Below are 13910 nucleotides of genomic sequence, written 5' to 3'. Positions count from 1 at the left end.
CTGCAGGCAGCTCCCTACACTTGATTTGTTATTTAAAAACTACTTGAAGTTGGTAAGTCTTACTTAGTTCTTAGTGTAAAAGAATCCAGAGTGTATTTTCATTTATTTTCCACTGAAAATGGTGAGCTGTAATATGGTAGGGAGTGATTTATTTTTTTATTGGTGAACATTTATTTTATTATTATTTTATTTCTCATTTTATTCTAACTAATGTATGACTTTATTGTACAAATGCTGCTGGCATCTCCCTGCATAAAATTTCATGTTCAATTTTACAATTAAACATTTCATGGATATGAACGTCTGGGTCAGTGTGTGCTATGTTTAATTTCATGTGAATTATAATGTTTACATTTATCGGTGGGCGGCACGGTGGTGTAGTGGTTAGCGCTGTCGCCTCACAGCAAGAAGGTCCTGGGTTCGAGCCCCGTGGCCGGCGAGGGCCTTTCTGTGCGGAGTTTGCATGTTCTCCCCGTGTCCGTGTGGGTTTCCTCCGGGTGCTCCGGTTTCCCCCACAGTCCAAAGACATGCAGGTTAGGCTAACTGGTGACTCTAAATTGACCGTAGGTGTGAATGAGAGTGTGAATGGTTGTCTGTGTCTATGTGTCAGCCCTGTGATGACCTGGCGACTTGTCCAGGGTGTACCCCGCCTTTCGCCCGTAGTCAGCTGGGATAGGCTCCAGCTTGCCTGCGACCCTGTAGAACAGGATAAAGCGGCTACAGATAATGAGATGAGAATGAGACATTTATCGGTTGCACATATCGGTTATCGGCATCCCAATTCCATAATTATCGGTATCAGCCCTGAAAAAAACATATCGGTCGATCCCTATTCAGGTATGCCACTAGGTACGACTACAACATTTTCAGTGCAGATGATCATTATTTTAAGGTAATTAGCTTAGTGGTAAGTAACCTTACATTCAAGTAGATTAAACATATGGTAATTCTGCTCTTTTTCAGCAAGTTTTAAAGTTATTGATGAATGTCACACTCTTCAGTAATACCTCAAATATGAACTATTTTTAAGCACAGAGGATCATTACTTAAGCTTACTAATTTAGTTTTAAGAACCAGTGTGCACAAATGATTCCTATCTGAATTATATCTCCCAATGTATTAAATAGTCATTATTTGTATTCTTGCAGGTAAATAATGGCTTCTGTTGCAACACGGTCAAAAGCTAAGAAGATACTAGGCGTAGTAGAGTGCATAGAGCAGGCTGAGTTCCCTTCTGGGATGCTTCCAACAGGGAAGGACATCATTCAGAATATGCTCGATCTGCTGCGGCCGAAGCGTGCTGGTCAAGCACAGAGATCCAGGGATGCTGCTGCTCAGTTGCTGGCAGAACTTGTTCAAGAGCACTGGTTATTTTATAACTTGTACACCATCCACACCAGACATATAAAGAAGCATCTCTTGAAACTTTATGGAGAATTTGTTACTCTGATTCAGACCTGTAAACGGAGACAAAATGAGGGTTTCTAACAACTCTTTTTGTGAGAAATAAATGTTATTACTGTGATTTTTGATGTTATATTTAAGAGTTATTTCCGTTAAGGAATGCTTATATTAGTGAAAAAGGCAGTTTTTGACTATTTGGAGGGGTTATTAACTTCAGAGGGTATGTACAGGCGGGTTAGCATTTTTCAGTTAGCCAAGTATTGGTATTTCCATACTTGGATAGATCATCTCCATATTTTGGAGGGGGTAGAAAAAAATATTTGGTCTAAACCCCCCCACTACAGTAAAAGCGGCATCTTGGCCAAAAGCATTTGTAATGAGAGAGCATAGAGGAAATATGTTTAGCATAACAAGAGGCCTCTAAAACTTTTGGAAAAAAGACTTTTATAAGCTGTTTTATGGTGGTGGGATTGTTTTCACAGACACAGTGCCCAGCATGAGTATTTCGACCCGAACGATTACCTAGAGACCATGCAACAAGATATGGAAAGAGAAGAACTTGAATATGAGGTAACTCTCTCTCTCTCATGTATGCACACACACACCTGACAGTCTTTTATTTTCTCTATTTGTTACTTTTACTACTTCTCCACTCACTTTATCTCTCTCTTGCCCTCGCTCTGTTTCCCGCTCTAGCGCTTCCCATAACCATAAATGAAGATATATTTCTAGTGTGCTGTCTCTATAGCCTTCTAACAGCGCAGCTTAAAGCCTGTCTGCCTCCAGCGCAATAGCATTAGGAAGGTTTACTCAGTATGCACTCCTGCAGGAGATCCGTTCTATTGCCAAACCCAGTCCATTAGAACAGTGTTTCTCAACCACTGGCCTGATGGGCCACGAAGCGCCATCTAGTGGGCCCCGAAATGTTTTTTTACCAAGTTGAAGCTAATTTTTACTTGTAGTAGGGTACAAGTGCTGGGTTGTATCCGATGTCACATCCGCCTCATTAAGCTACGGTCACATTACAGCTCGCGATGCTTTGCGATGGGTTATCGATGGAAATGAGGCATTTTGATGGCGATATACACGTGAGGTAAAAGTTGTGGTCACACAGTAGGTGAACACTTGACTGTCGCGCCTTTGCGCGCTTGAGTCTGGCATAGCTCGAGCAGCCGCGCGCGCTCACGGAGCGAGTTGTGTTGTGCGCGCGCTTGGGACCCAGTCGTTATGGGAAACACCTGATGGTGATTTGAGCACAATCAGCCGCGCAGATATGGAAGCTGTTTTCACAGAGACTTTGCGAAGTATCATCATTATCACGGATTAAAGTTTTCCGTCGTGTGACAGATTTCCGTCAACTGAACTCTCCCAAGGCCAAATGTGAGGTCGGTGCTGATCCGAGGAGAATTAAAATGGCGGGTGGTTGGGTAGAGATTGGGTTATAACACTGATGTGTTGCAACACCATCAACTATCAGCAGGGTTTATTTAACTTTTTTGTTTTTGAGCCATGCTTTGTGTCGTTCATTTCCTATGTTTGATCATGTTTAAACGTTCGCTGTCTATGGTGCGGCATTAAAAAAAACATGCGCTGTCAAAATTGGCAAGATACATTCCCATGTGCTTGGCGTGCTTGTGTCTGACCATTTCTGTTTTGTATTAAATTAAATCTTGCCAAAAAATAGAACATGTTAAAAAAAAAAAAAAAAACGAAAAAATAAAGCCCGGAAAGCCCGCTCCTCTGCTTCAGCCAGACTTGAAGACCCGACGGTGCAATGCTTGCAGACTGTCAGAAGTAATTAGACCTAAATTTATAGCTAACAAATCAGCAGATGCCCCAACAATTATTATTTTCGTTAGGCCAATGTGTAAGGTATGTTAGAACCGTGCCTTATAGCCTACGTTATATCACAATTTAAAGGACGTTTGAGGAGCTGGAGGCTGCGAGCGCAATGATGTTCCGACATGCGCTAAACTTTATTCCCTGAAAATCATACACCAGCGTTCAATGCCCCAAACAGTCAAAATGTCTAGAAGACTACGGTTAAATAATAATCACAGCCTACTAAGTTAAATTACGTCAAAACATCTGTTTCTGGCCATTGAAATGATGGAAAATGAGAACGAACGCAAAGTAGATAGCAACCAACTTCACACGATCTTGTAGGTAACTTAACACTCGTGTTGGCCACAATATTTCTCTTAATAAAATCTTGAATTGTTTTTGAAGTCGTATTCAACACAAAGTAAGTTCAAACCCCAATTTTAAAGTGGAGGTGGGCTTGGCTGTACGAAATAGGTGAAAACGGAAAGCCATTTAGTTCATGGTGCAAAAAACTAAACATTCCAGGCGCTTGCATATACGGAAGCAATGGAAAGAAAGTGCAATAAATTGAATATATTAATCCATTAATTAATTGATAATAAAGTTAGCAGTTCTAAGTTAACCATTCTCAGAATTTCATCGAAATCCACCCATAATACCCCCCCCCCCCCCCCCCCCCCCCCGTAAATTTTCAGTCAAATAATTTTTTTTGCTTTAATCCATGCATTATCAGTGCCACGTTTGTTTCTAGCTAGGTTTACAATGCTGTTTAAATACTCTGCTTTCTGTTTTGCTTTTGTAAAAAAAATAAAAATTGGAAGCTGGCTGAGGACTACAGTCAACTTGCTACCTTTAGGACTGCAGTTGTTATGCACTCAAGATTCCATCAATGAAGAGTTTGTAACTTAAACAAAACAGACTTCATGTTAAAACTATAATGAATTTCCTGGTTACACAGGTATACTTTGACTATGTAGGACATGGTTATAGAAGAGAGTTATTTGTAATCACGTTATCAGTCATCACCCAGATGAGGATGGGTTCCCTTTTGAGTCTGGTTCCTCTCGAGGTTTCTTCCTCATTGTCGTCTGAGGGAGTTTTTCCTCACCACCGTCGCCACAGTCTTGCTCATGTTTAAAGTCTTTAATTCTCTCTAAAGCTGCTTTATGACAGTGTCTGTTGTTAAAACGCTATAAAAATAAACTTGACCTGACTTAAATATCACGCCTGCTAATAAACACTCTTGCTGCACTTGGATCCGTCCACTGTCGTCTATCTTGTCGTGTCCTGATGACTAGATCTTTAACCCAGCCACGTATAAAAAGTCGTACGCCTCCGTGCTCTTCCAGGTTTTCATCTGTGTGTCCGTGTAGAACGATGTCTGCAGCACCAGGTAGTTTGAGATGTCGGGGAACTCAACGGATGGATAATTTTCCAGCTTGTAGGAAAAATCCTTTTGTTAGCGTGTAAGGATCTCATCCCATTGAGTGGTTTCTAAAGCCACTTCTTTTGAGTGTACGTCTGGGTTTTAATAACTTGCTTGTTTGCTGGACACAAACATGGCAATAAGTTCTTGTGTTAATGGACCAGACTCCACTTTTGGATCATTAATCCCTTTTGGCTGAGAATGCCCTGCATGCATGGGTTTGGCTTCTGGCACATCCAGACAGTTTTAAATACAATACCTACAATTAAAAACAGTTTGTTTTTATTGCATTTATTTTATTCCTGGGCTCCCATCTGTAACAGGGAGTGATGTCGCATCCCATTAATACACTTTACACTAGATTATTAGATTCTAATAATTGGGGATCTTTTTTTTTTTTTTTTTTTTAAATGGGCCCTGACTCGTTACAAGTCTGAATAGGTGGGCCTGAAAGTGGAAAAGGTTGAAAACCCCTGCATGAGAACACTCCTCAGGCCAGACGCATTTTACACATCACACAGTAAGATTGCTCATTTACAAATATCCCTGACTTTTTTAGGTCTGAGGCGTGGAAGATAGAAACGGTGATGAAGTTCACAGTTCACACAGACTGCATCTGTGTGATGCAGTCAAAATGCAGAGGCAGGAGAAAAATGAAGTGTCATTAGGGTCATCAGTGTATTAATGATGATGTGAAGTTCAATATTTTCGGACAGATGTTCAGCACACAGTTCTGCGTTGACCTTTCATTCGCCCTGAGGAGTGTTTATAAGTCACCACGGGGCCACAGAAACGTATGAATGATTAATAGAATGCCAAAGAAACACAACCTCTGTCTCACAGCCAAATAGTCCTTTCCCTAATGACCATTCATACAAGTCTTACCTTGAGGTGCAATGTAGGGATAAAAAGGGGGCATGATGGGGCAATTCATAGTAGAGAACCATATTCTCCATGGGTTTTTTTTTTTGTATTCCCACACATTGGGCCTCATTGATCAAAATGGATACTCATGAATTTATTCATTTGCAAGAGCACTTGCACAATAAATGTGGTATTCATGAAAATCCAGTCAGGTTGCAAAATTTCCACAAGACATCCTAGGTTTGTGAAGATGATACGGTGGTGCTTGAAAGTTTGTGAACCTTTTAGAATTTTCTATATTTCTGCGTAAATATGACCTAAAACATTAGATTTTCACACGAGTCCTAAAAGTAGATAAAGAGAACCCAGTTAAACAAATGAGGCAAAAAAATTATACTTGGTCATTTATTTATTGAGGAAAATGATCCAATATTACATATCTGTGAGTGGCAAAAGTATGTGAACCTCTAGGATTAGCAGTTAATTTGAAGGTGAAATTAGAGTCAGGTGTTTTCAATCAATGGGATGACAATCAGGTGTGAGTGGGCACCCTGTTTTATTTAAAGAACAGGGATCTATCAAAGTCTGATCTTCACAGCACATGTTTGTGGAAGTGTGTCATGGCATGAACAAAGGAGATTTCTGAGGAGCTCAGAAAAAGCATTGTTGATGCTCATAAGGCTGGAAAAGGTTACAAAACCATCTCTAAAGAGTTTGGATTCCACCAATCCACAGTCAGATTGTGTACAAATGGAGGAAATTCAAGACCATTGTTATCCTCCCCAGGAGTGGTCGACCAACAAAGATCACTCCAAGAGCAAGATGTGTAATAGTTGAAGTCACAAAGGACCCCACGGTAACTTCTAAGCAACTGAAGGCCTCTCTCACATTGGTTAATGTTCATGAGTCCACCATCAGGAGAACACTGAACAACAATGGTGTGCATGGCAGGATTGTAAGGAGAAAGCCACTGCTCTCCAAAAAGAACATTGTTGCTCGTCTGCAGTTTGCTAAAGATCACATGGACAAGCCAGAAGGCTATTGGAATAATGTTTTGTGGGCAGATGAGACCAAAATAGAACTTTTTGGTTTAAATGAGAAGCGTTATGTTTGGAGAAAGGAAACCACTGCATTCCAGCGTAAGAACCTTATCCCATCTGTGAAACATGATGGTGGTAGTATCATGGTTTGGGCCTGTTTTGCTGCATCTGGGCCAGGACGGCTTGCCATCATTGATGGAACAATGAATTCTGAATTATACCAGCGAATTATAAAGGAAAATGTCAGGATATCTGTCCATGAACTGAATCTCAAGAGAAGGTGGGTCATGCAGCAAGACAGTGGCCCTAAGCACACAAGTCGTTCTACCAAAGAATGGTTAAAGAAGAATAAAGTTAATGTTTTGGAATGGCCAAGTCAAAGTCCTGACCTTAATCCAATTGAAATGTGGAAGGACCTGAAGCGAGCAGTTCATGTGAGGAAACCCACCAACATCCCAGAGTCGAAGCTGTTCTGTACAGAGGAATGGGCTAAAATTCCTCCAAGCCGGTGTGCAGGACTGATCAACAGTTACCGCAAACGTTTAGTTGCAGTTATTGCTGCACAAGGGGGTCACACCAGATACTGAAAGCAAAGGTTCACATACTTTTGCCACTCACAGATATGTAATATTGCGTCATTTTCCGAAATAAATAAATGACCAAGTATAATATTTGTCTCATTTGTTTAACTAGGTTCTCTTTATCTACTTTTAGTACTTGTGTAAAAATTTGATGATGTTTTAGGTCATATTTATGCAGAAAAATTCTAAAGGGTTCACAAACTTTCAGGCGCCACTGTACGTGACTCACCAAAGTGAACCTCATTTGATAGGCTTCAAATCATATAATGGCCAATAAGTTACTGCAATGTTTTGTACAGAATATGCTGTCAAGTTCCAACTGCTTGTTCATTTTTATTGCACAAACATTTAATGAGAATTTGAGCAAAACTCCTATTAATGACTTGAAAACAATTCAGTAAATCCACATTACGACAAGTTATTCAATTAAGATAAAAGAAATGGCACTATATAAAAGGAAGATTAGTTTGTGCGTCTTGTCAATGCACTGCAATGTCTGAGCTGCATTACTAGAGGATTTAGCGCATGCCACACTTGCGCGCTCTTGCCATTTAGTCGTCATTTTGTATTCAGCTGTCTGTAAGCTTTAAGCTGTCTTTTATGGATTTTTTATTTTTTGGGGGTGTCAATAAATGCAAATCTGCTATGTACTTGGTAATTTATGGATGATTTTAGTATGCATCAACATGCACACTTGAGTATGAAGAAAATCAGTGTTAATTTTTGTCAAACTTGAGTAAATCTGGCATGAATTTTTAGTTCAGTTAGACCTAAGAAAACATTTCCACACAGCTTGACTCCAAGATTGAGATATGAGGCCCATTGCTGGCAGGACTTGCATATCTTAATCATGCTGTATGAAATCATGCTAAAAAAAAAAAAGTACGATGGATCACTGGCAGTGTAAAATATGGAAAGGAACAATTTATTGAAGAATAAGGCACTTCAAAAGCAAAAGTGTTTTTTCTATGTGAAATTGAGGCTGAAATGGTGCGCTGAAGTGCAGGCAGAGATTGAAGGAGATTTGGGTAGTCAGCCGTTCGATCTGCCTCCTCTCTTGGAAATAGCAATCTGTATTTTACAGATTACACATGTTGACAAGTGATAAACGAGGCTCAGCTCTATTGCCATCCTGAGCTCTTCATTCATCCTGTCAACCTTGACTCTGAAAAATAAATGGCTCCAATCCAGTTAAAAGCCTGTGAGACTGATAAGAGGGGCCTGGTCTGTGTTGTTCTGCTGATGTCTATCTACCTGTTAATGCTGGTAATATACTATATATATAAAAAAAAAAAATATATATATATATATATATATATATATATATATATATATATATATATATATATATATATGCATGCTAATGTACTAAATATAGACACAGTTAAGAGCAAGTAGTTGTTCTCTGCAGGAAGTGGATTTGTACAGGACAAATATCCAGGACAAGCTGGGCTTGACGGTGTGCTATAGGACTGATGACGAGGATGAAACTGGGATATATGTCAGTGAGGTGGGCACTAAAACTTTATCCCCCCCCCCCCCCCCCCCCATCTCCCTCTTATTTCGTATTCGGATACAGATAATCGGAATGAACAATGCTATTTATGATACTATTATTATTGTACTATTGTGCTATCTACAACCCCAGATCAGAAAATTTGAGACAGTGTGTTGGAATTGAAATTAAAACTGTGAACAATGATTTGTAAATTATCTTTGACCTGTATTGCACTCAAAACTATATAACAGCACATTTATTTGATGTTTTATCTCATGAATTTTATTTATTTTTTTTTAAATAAACACATTTCAATTTTGATTCTTGCAACACATTTAAAAAAAAAAAAGTTGGGACTATAACTCAGTTACCACTGTGTAATGTTGCCATTCCTTCTCACGACACTTAACAGATGTTTAGGGACCAAAGACACCAAGCGATGAAGCGTTTGTGTTGTGTTGTCCCATTCTTCCTGCAAACAGGTCTTAAGGTCTGCAAGAGTACAGGGTCATCGTTGTCATATTTTTATAGCGTCTTGCAAAAGTATTCATCCTCCTTGGTGTTTGTCCTGTTTTGTGGCATTACAAGCTAGAATTAAAATGGATTTTTTTTGGGGGGTTAGCACCATTTTGATTTACACAACATGCCTACCACTTTAAAGGTGCACATTGTGTTACTGTGACACAATTAAGATGAAAAAAGAGAAATCTGGAGCATGCATAGGTATTCACACCCCCCACCCCCGAGTCAATACTTTGTAGAGCCACCTTTTGCTGCAGTTACAGCTGCAAGTCTCTTGGGGTATGTCTCTGTTAGCTTAGCACTGGGATTTTTGCCCATTCCTCAAGGCAAAACTGCTCCAACTCCTTCAAGTTAGATGGATTGCGTTGGTGTACAGCAGTCTTAATTATACCACAAATTCTCAATTGGATTGAGGTCTGGGCTTTGACTTGGCCATTCCAAGACCTTTAAATGTTTCCCTTTAAACCATTCCAGTGTAGCTCTTGCAGTATGTTTAGGGTCACTGTCCTGCTGGAACGTGAACCTTCGTCCCAGTCTCAAACCTCTGGCTGACTCAAACAGGTTTTCCTCCAGAATTGCCCTGTATTTAGTGCCATCCATCTTTCCTTCAGTCCTGATCAGCTTTCCTGTCCCTGCAGATGAAAAACATCCCCACAGCATGATGCTGCCACCACCATGCTTCACTGTAGGAATGGTGTTCTCAGGGTGATGGGAAGTGTTGGGTTTGCACCACACGTGACATTTCCCATGAGAGCCAAAAAATTCAATTTTAGTCTCATCAGACCAGAGAATCTTCCATGTGTTTGGGGAGTCTGCTACATGCTGTTGGGCAAACTCCAAATGTTTTTTTTTCCTTCCCCTTTTCCTTGAAGCAATTACTTTTTTCTGGCCACTCTCCCATAAAGCCCCACTCTGTGGAGTGTACGGCTTAAAGTGGCCCTATGGACAGATACTCCCATCTCCGCTGTGGCTGTTTGCAGCTCCTTCAGTGTTATCTTTGGTGTCTTTGTTGCGTCTCTGATTAATGCCCTCCTTGCCCGGTCTGTGAGTTTTGGTGGGCAGCCTTCTCTTATCAGGTTTGTAGTGGTGACGTATTCTTTCCATTTTGCTAGAATGGATTTAATGGAATATCTGTGGGATATTCAAAGTTTGGGGGGGTATTTATTTTATTATTATTATTATTTTTTATATATAACCCAACCCTGATCTATACTTCTCCGCAACTTTGTCTCTGACCTGTTTGGAGGCTCCTTGGTTTTCATGTTGCTTGCTTAGTAGTGTTAGAGTCAGGGTCCTTCCAGAACAGGTTGATTTATACAGACATCATGTGACAGGTCATGTGACACTTTGATTGCACACAGGTGGCTCTTAATCAACTAATTATGTGACTTACGAAGTGAATTGGTTGGACCAGCTCTTATTTAGGGGTTTCGTACGAAAGGGGGTGAATACCTATGCACACTCCAGATTTGTTTTTTCATCTTAATTATTGTTTGTCACAAAACAACAATTTGCACCTTTAAATTTGTAGGCATGTTGTGTAAATCAAATGGTGCTCACCCTCCAAATATTCATTTTAATTCCAGCTTGTGACAAAACAGGACAAACACCAAGGGGGATGAATACTTTTGAAAGACACCAAGTTTCAAAATTCACCACGTGTTCTCTGTTGGGGACAGAGGGACAGGCACCTTTTGTAATGTGCAGAATGTCGTTTTGCATTGTCTTGTTGAAATTTCCCTGGAAAAGATGTCGTCTTGAAGGTAGTATATGTTGCTCCAAAATGTCAATGTACTTGTCTGCATTAATGCTGCCATCATAGAAATACAAAGTACTTTTGCCAAGGGCATTGACACAACCCCATACCATGACAGACCCTGGCTTTTGGACTTGTTCCTGGTAGCATTCTGAATGGTAACTTTTGGTCCAGAGCACACAGCGTCCATTTCTTCCAGAAAAGACCTGGAATACTGATTTGTCTGACCACAATACACGTTTCCACTGTGTGATGGTCCATCCCAGATGCCTCGGTCCAGGGAAGTCAATGGCATTTCTGGACACAGTTAACATAAGGCTTTGTTTTTACACAGTAAAGTTTTTAACTATAGCATTTGTGGCTGTAACTCCATATTATAGTGCTTGACAAAGATTTGCCAAAGTAATTCTGAGCCCATGTGGTTATCAACTATAGATGAGTGATTGCTCTTGATGTAGTGCCATCTGAGGGATTGGAGATCACAAGTGTTCAGTTTAGGCTAGAGCCCTTGCCCTTTATGCACCAAAATTCTTGCAGAATCCTTGGATTGTTTAACCCTCAGGGGTCTGATGGTATTTTCTGACACTTTAATGATTTTGGTCTGCTCTGATGTCAATTTCAACAAATCCTAGCAGTATTTTCAAAGTCATATGACTTTTTTTTTTCTTTTGTATTCAGCACAAGTTCAGCTACAATAATATCTATGTAGTATGTATGTCATGATGGTACTTTTTAGAAAAATATCAGATAAATGAAGATGTTGTAAAAAGCAGTTTTAGAATTGTGTTGGAATGTGTGAAACATGACCTTACCCATTATGACCAGCCCTTTTTGATCACTTGAGGTGATTCTGTTCAGTCTTCAGAATGTATCAAGCACAAAAACTTAAATCTGCTCCAATGATTTGGACAATTAACTGGCTGTCAAAAAAAATTGTCCTATTGTTTTGGGATAAAGGGCTGGCAGTGGGAGGGGTATTCAGTGAGAAGTGTAAAAAATTCCATTCCATTCAGTGAGAAGAGTGAAAATCCCTCCCACTGCCAACTCTTAATCCCATCAGGTCAAGTGATCAAAACGGTTAGTCACAATAGGTAACGTCATGTTTTTCACACTTTCCAACAGTTCTAAAACTGCTTTTTACGTCATTTGTTTGTTTGTTTTTCCAAAGGTGCAATCATGACATGCATACTACATCACTGAACTTGTGCCGAATACAAAAAAAGTCATATGACTGAAAATACTGCTTAGATTTTGTTGAAATTGACAACATTGGAGCATGCCAAAATCATTAGAGTGCTAGGGGGGAAAAAACGAAAAAGAAGGGCGCAAACAAGTGCCAGTGCACATTTACTTACTCAAGAAGCATGCCAAGATTATACACTACACCTCACGCATGTCAACCAGTATGCTCGTAAATATTTACACTTCAATTGATCTACGGCTTAATCGAGTTGAAGTTCAAAATGGCACCACTTATCAGCGTCGTAGTCCTCAAGATCCAATGAACTGCTGAAATTGAATTGCTGTCCTGAATCATCCAAAGCGCCTCCTGAGCATCAAATCGGCGTGCCATCTCTCAACAAGTTTTACCTCCAAACAGGTAGTCTAAACTATGGCTGACAAATTTTATCCCGTTTACGGTGGGCGTTCCCACTGCGAAAGAGAAACCATTCAAAACCAAAAGAGTGAAAAAGTTATCATGCCATTACCATGTGAATAGTCTTTTATGTATGCGTAAGTGGGCACTCAGCGGTCCAACTCTGGTGTGACTGAGGCCCTGTCCACACGGCAACGGATTCAGGTGAATCTGATAAAATTGTTTATTTTTTCGGCCTGGCGTCCACACGGCACCGGCGTTTTGGGTGCCCCACAACGATATTTTTTGAGAACGGGTTCCAGAGTGGAAAAATCTGGCAACGGCGCCGTTGCGAAGTCGTCTGGATGAGTAGAACGGATTTGTTTACGATGACGTCACAACCACATGACTAGAACAAGCAGCACTCTCGCTGTTTTGTATGAACCACTGCATTGCATTCACTTTCGTATACGGCTTTTCTTTTAAATAAACAAGTAACTGAACCATTTCTTGAATTTCTTTTTATTGGATAAGACTGCTTTTCAAAATGTTCACACACAATATAAAAAATTATATAAAAATGCTTTTCAAAATGTTCACACACAACAAGAAAATTAAGTTATATAAAACTATGCACACTAATAAAACTAATTTGTACACACAGAAGGCACGATTTCCTCGCGTAGTCGCAGCCATCTTCTTCTTGTTGTTGTGTTTGTTCCTGTGAGTGCTTCACACCGGGTAGAGGAAGGGGTTTATGCGCATGCGTCTACTTCTATTGTTCTGGTGTCTCCGATGGGACCGTCTTACAGCGCCCCTAGAGTTATGGCATGTGTATTGCATCGTTTTCAGCAAGCGTTGCGTTGCCATATGAACCTGATATTTTACTGATCCGTTGCCCATGTGGACGCTATATATATATATATATATATATATATATATATATATATATATATTTATTTATTTATTTATTTTTTAAATAAAATCTCGTTGCCGTTGTCGTGTGGATGTAGCCTGAGTAAGGTGACAAGTTTTGTTTCATCTAATTTAGGTAATTAAAAAATATATATTATGTGGCTGTAGGCACATAGGAAAGTATCAAGTTTGTCAATATGTTTATCATGCTTGTATGATTTAAAAACTCACAAAGATATTTATCTAAATCATGACCTCATTCTAAACCTGCCGAGCTTCACTGGCGAAGCTCTCAATGGCACAGGGTTAATGATGTGCACTGTTGAGGGTGAAAATATCTAAATCCCTTCATGGTTGGTTTTTTTTTTTGTTGTTTTTTTTGTTTTTTGAGGAACATTTGTTTTTAAAACAGTTCAATAATTTTCTCACACGTTTGTTCACAAACTGGAGATCCTCAGTCCATCTTTGCTCCTCAAAGACTAGGACTTTCCTGGATACTGATTT

General features: G+C 39.8%; 1 protein-coding gene across 3 annotated transcripts in view; it reads left to right on the top strand.

Annotated features, from left to right (window-relative positions):
• Nucleotides 1-13910, top strand: part of pdzrn3b (PDZ domain containing RING finger 3b) — a 268429-nt gene that overhangs the window by 243426 nt on the left and 11093 nt on the right. For all 3 annotated transcript variants that reach the window (XM_060919259.1, XM_060919258.1, XM_060919260.1), the window contains 2 exons: nucleotides 1887-1974; nucleotides 8551-8649. In XM_060919259.1, coding sequence (XP_060775242.1) covers nucleotides 1887-1974; nucleotides 8551-8649 — 187 coding nt within the window. The remainder of the gene's footprint in view (nucleotides 1-1886; nucleotides 1975-8550; nucleotides 8650-13910) is intronic.

Source organism: Neoarius graeffei, chromosome 4 (assembly GCF_027579695.1).
Source record: "Neoarius graeffei isolate fNeoGra1 chromosome 4, fNeoGra1.pri, whole genome shotgun sequence".
Classification (NCBI taxonomy): domain Eukaryota; kingdom Metazoa; phylum Chordata; class Actinopteri; order Siluriformes; family Ariidae; genus Neoarius; species Neoarius graeffei.
Note: the sequence above shows the minus strand (reverse complement) of the source record. Positions and strands in the feature narration are given on the sequence as shown.